We start from the raw sequence: 4,494 nt of genomic DNA on the forward strand, positions 1-4,494 counted from the left end.
AGATCTGGGGCACAGAGGCGTGGCCTAGGTGCTGGGGCGGGGCTCTAAGACAGGGGCGGGGCCACCTGCGATTGCAGAGTGACTCCGGCACGATGGCCACGATCAGAGAACAGGGGCAACACTGGGTCTCCAGTGCCGAGGTCCACCAACAGGAGCGTGGTCTGACTATGGGGGTGTGAACTTGAAATCAACGCCCGGCTCTGGCTCAAGGGGCGTGGCCCTTCCCTTAAGGGCGTGACTGTCCAATAGAGGGCTGGGCTCATGGGTGAGGTCAGCAAATGGGGGCGTGGTCAGACAATAGAGGCGAGTCTAGGCCTCGAGGAGCTCATTCAGCGCTCCAGGTATCCGGCCTGGGCTCGAGATCAGAACTGTTTGGATTTAACAGTCCGTGGACGGCCAGAGTCTGAGAGTCCGGTGACCGGGCTGTGGTCTAGTATAAAGGCGGGTCCCAGAAGAAGGGGCAGGGCGTGGGAGAAGGTGAGGAGGAACGAGATCTGGTTACGAATGTGGGCGAAGGAGAGGAACGAGATCTGTTGTGTGAGGCAGAGCCCAGAAGAGTCGGGCCTGAGGGGATGGGAGGGGCCTGACACAATGGAGGGGGTTGGAGCAGAAGATAAGGGGGGGGAAATGGGCGTGGGGTGCGGAGTTCCTGGGCCAGGGATAGGAAGGAGTTGTTGTCTAGCGTGGGGGTGTGGGCACTTAGGGGACGGAGCCTTTATGGGGGGGCGGGGGGGCTCTGACCCCTGCCCTTGCCATAGCCTCCCGGCCCGTCCCGCAATGTGGCACCCGCTAGTCCTGTTGTTGCTGCTCCCCTCTGCCTCGGTGTCCCCCTCCACTGCAGCCCCGATCCGCGATGGTGACGCCCAGCAGAGCTCCTCGGGTTTCCTAGGTCTCCAGAGTCTACTCCAAGCCTTCACCCGGCTTTTCCTGAAAGTAAGCGCTGCCGTGTGTTGGGGAAAAGAAGAGGTACAGAGAAGAGGGACGGGGCAGATGGTGACTGAGGGATGGAAGGGGTTCAGGGAGACAGAGTGGGAGACGGGTCGCGGCCAGATAGAAAGATAGACAGAAAGAGGAGTCAAGGGACAGAGAGATCGTGCAACAGGGAGACCAAGAGATAGGAAGAGAGGGAGGGAGACAGGCAGAGAGACAGACAGGAGGAGAGAGGGATGGGGACAGAGAGACAGAAGACAGATGGGGGCAGGAATAGGAAAGTAATGGGACAGATGGGGAAAGGAGGTGACCTGGTTAGGCCCTAAGGGTCAGAGGATGGAGAGAGAAGGGGATCCTGCCAAGGCTACAGATATCCTGGGGAGTCCGGAGGTCCAGTAGCTCACCAATTCCTCCCCCAGCCCCAAGATGACCTGCTGTGGGGCATGGACAGCTTCTTCTCTGCTCCTATGGACTTCCGGGGCCTCCCTAGGAACTACCACCAAGAAGAGAACCAGAAGCACAGGCTGGGAAACAAAACTCTCTCCAGCCACCTCCAGATTGACAAGGTGCCTATGCCAGGAAGTCCCTCCTGGAGTCTCCCTAAGATCCCTCAAGCTGCAGTATCTGTCAGGGAGGAGGGCATAGGAGGAAAGAAGTTTTTTCTTACTCTCCTACCGGTCCTCACAGGTGACCAACAACAAGACAGGAGAGGTGCTGATCTCTGAGAAGGTGGTGGCATCCATCGAACCAGGAAAGGGGAGCTTGCAGGGTGACTGGAAGGTTAGGACACGCCCCCAGCAAAGTGTCCAAGCCCAAACACTTTCTGTAGTTTAGGAGGAAAAGATGAATTGACTCTCCCACTCCCTCTGTGCTGGACACCCTCTCTCTGGGCCTCAGTTTTATCATCTGTCAAAAGGGACTAACCAGCTCTCAGAAATGAGGTTTACAACCTCAGAGTACATCCTTGCTTGCTTCAAACCCCAGAGGGTTTTGTAAGCCAGAAACAGTGTTTTTCATTCCAAGTGTTTGGTAAGATTCACCCACGTAAACCTCAAAGTGTGTTTTGATCTCAAAGTGCTCTGCAAACCTCCAAGGATTTTTTAATCTATCCCAAAGTGCTTGGTAAATCTCTCCCTTGTAAACATCAAAATGTGATTTTTAATAATTCCTAAGTACTTTATGAACCCCAAATGCTTTGGGTATCTCACCTTCATAAACCTCTAAGAGTGATTCTAATCACAAAGTGCTTATTTTTTGATCCTAAAATGTTGTAAGAACACTCAAGTGCTTGGCAAACCCACATGGTTCTCCCACACACACTCCCAGTTTTTTATTTTAAAGATTTCAAATCTACAGAAAAGTTGCAAAAACAATAGTACCATAAACCTGTATCCACTTTTCCACAGAGCAGGGTTTCTCAACATCAGCACCATTGGCATTTGCGGCTGGATAATTTTTTGTTGTAGGGGGCTGTCCCGTGCCCTATACAATGTTTAGCAGCATCCCTGCCTCTACCCACTAGACGCAAGTAGCACCCACACCCCCTCCAGTTGTGACATTTTACCATACTGACTTTCTTTTTACTTTTTTATTTTTGAACCACATAACAGTAAATTATTGACATCATGACACTTCACCCCTAAATCCTTCAGCAGATATCTCCTAAGAATAATGCATTCGCTTGTGTGTTACCACAGTCCCATTTTTACACCCAAGAAATCAGACTATTATCTCTGTATTAGTTTTCTAGGGCTGCCGTAACAAAGTCCCACGGATTGGGTGGCTTAAACAACAGACATGTATTGTCTCATGGTTCTGGAGGCTAGATGTCCAAGATCAAGGTGTCAGCAGGGTTGGTTCCTTCAGAGGGCTGTTGGGGAGAATCTGTTCCATTCCTCTTCCCTAGCTTCTGGTGGTTTGCTGACAATTCTTTAGCGTTCCTTGGCATGTAGAGGCATCATCCCCATCTCTGCCTTCATCTTTGCATGGGGTTCTCCCTATGTGCATTTCTATGTCCAGATTTCCCCTTTGCATAAGAACACCAGTCAGATTAGAGCCCACTCTAATGACCTCATCTTAACTAATGAAAACTACATAGTGACCCTATTTCCAAACGAGATTACATTCTGAGCTACTAGGGTCCTAATGGACCTCAACATATGAATTGGAGAGTGGGGGAGACACAATTCAACCTGTAACCATCTCCTATGGGACTTCCCAAACCTCAACGTACTGAAATTTAGACTCTGATTCAGTAGGTCTGGATGGGGTGGGGCCCGCTCATTTGCATGTCTAACAAGCTCCCAAGTGATGCTGACGCTGCTGGTCCACAACCCTCACTTTGAGTAGCAAGGACCAAACAGACATTGAAATGTCCCTGCTGGATGAAAAGCTGTCCACAAGAGCTGATGTGATTGATGTTTGATCCAGGATTCAGTCAAGGATCACATATTGCAACTGTGGTCATGATTCTTTAATCCCAAAGTGCTTTGTACATTTCAAACTGCTTTCTAAACCTCAGGGAATGCTCAATCCTAAAGTGCTTCTGAAACCTCCAAAATGTGTTTTCAAACCCAGAGTATTCTATAAACCTCAGAGTATTTTTAATTCTAAAGCGCTTATAAACCCGAGTGTTTTGTAAACTGCAGGGTGAGCTTTTAATTCCCAAAGCACCCCATAGGTGGCAAAGTGGGTTGACTATGCCAGGGGAGCATCTTGAGGCTGTCACCTGGAGTTTGAGAGGGTCTCCTTGTCCCTCTTCACCAGGTACCCAAGATAGAGGAGAAGGAGGCCCTGGTGCCTGTCCCAAAGGCCGTGGACAGCTTCCACCCAGAACCCCACCCCCGAATGGCCTTCTGGATCATGAAGCTGCCACGGCGGAGGTCCCACCAGGATGCCCAGGAGAGCGACCACTGGCTCAGTGAGAAGCGACACCGCCTGCAGGCCATCCGGGATGGGCTCCGAGAGGGGACCCGCGAGGACGTCCTCAAACAGGGGACCCAGATCTCTCATGCCAGGCTGCCTGCCCGCAAGACCCACTTCCTGTATATCCTCAGGCCCTCCCAGCAGTTATAGGGGGGGACCGGGGAACACCTGCACGTACCCCCCCACCAGACCCCGCCCCAGGCACCATATGGAAATTAAACTTTTTCTTACATCCAGCAGCACTGTCTCCTTTGGAGATCTGTCCTCAGGCCTCAGCCAGCCAAGCCATGGCAAGTCCCCCCAACCTTAACCTTCAGCATGACATCTGGCTGAGATGTTAGTTCCTGCCAATGTCTCTGTGCTGTTTTCTGATTCACACGCCGTCTGTCTTCTGACTGAGCAACGCTGTGACCTCCAGCCCCATAAGTATCCTCAGTCCCCATCCCTGTCACCTCCAGTTCTGTCTGCCCTCCAGCTCCCAGCTCTTTCACTCCAGTCCTGTCTGTCCACTCTGCCCTTGCATTAGTTTCCTGTTACTGCCGCAAAAAATGACCGCTAATGTAGCAACTTAAAACAACACAAATGTATCCTCTCACTGATCTATAGGTCAGAAATCCAGGATGGCTGGGCTGGTCCTCT

General features: G+C 51.5%; 1 protein-coding gene across 1 annotated transcript; it reads left to right on the top strand.

The window, feature by feature from the left end:
* The first annotated feature begins 777 nt into the window (after window positions 1-777).
* On the top strand, window positions 778-4,005 carry DKKL1 (dickkopf like acrosomal protein 1). Its single transcript, XM_007463351.1, has 4 exons — window positions 778-933; window positions 1,350-1,496; window positions 1,618-1,710; window positions 3,697-4,005. Exons 1-4 carry the CDS (start codon window positions 778-780, stop codon window positions 4,003-4,005), a joined length of 705 nt encoding a protein of 234 aa, XP_007463413.1.
* The last annotated feature ends 489 nt before the right edge of the window (window positions 4,006-4,494 follow it).

The sequence above is a fragment of the Lipotes vexillifer genome, unplaced genomic scaffold, assembly GCF_000442215.2.
Source record: "Lipotes vexillifer unplaced genomic scaffold, Lipotes_vexillifer_v1.1 scaffold802, whole genome shotgun sequence".
NCBI lineage: Eukaryota > Metazoa > Chordata > Mammalia > Artiodactyla > Lipotidae > Lipotes > Lipotes vexillifer.

Bases quoted from the DNA above. Each gene is read 5' to 3' on its own strand.
- DKKL1 (XM_007463351.1), top strand. From the start codon at position 778: ATGTGGCACCCGCTAGTCCTGTTGTTGCTGCTCCCCTCTGCCTCGGTG. The intron at 934-1,349 runs GTAAGCGCTGCC...TTCCTCCCCCAG, and splicing joins TCACCCGGCTTTTCCTGAAA to CCCCAAGATGACCTGCTGTG. The intron at 1,497-1,617 runs GTGCCTATGCCA...CGGTCCTCACAG, and splicing joins GCCACCTCCAGATTGACAAG to GTGACCAACAACAAGACAGG.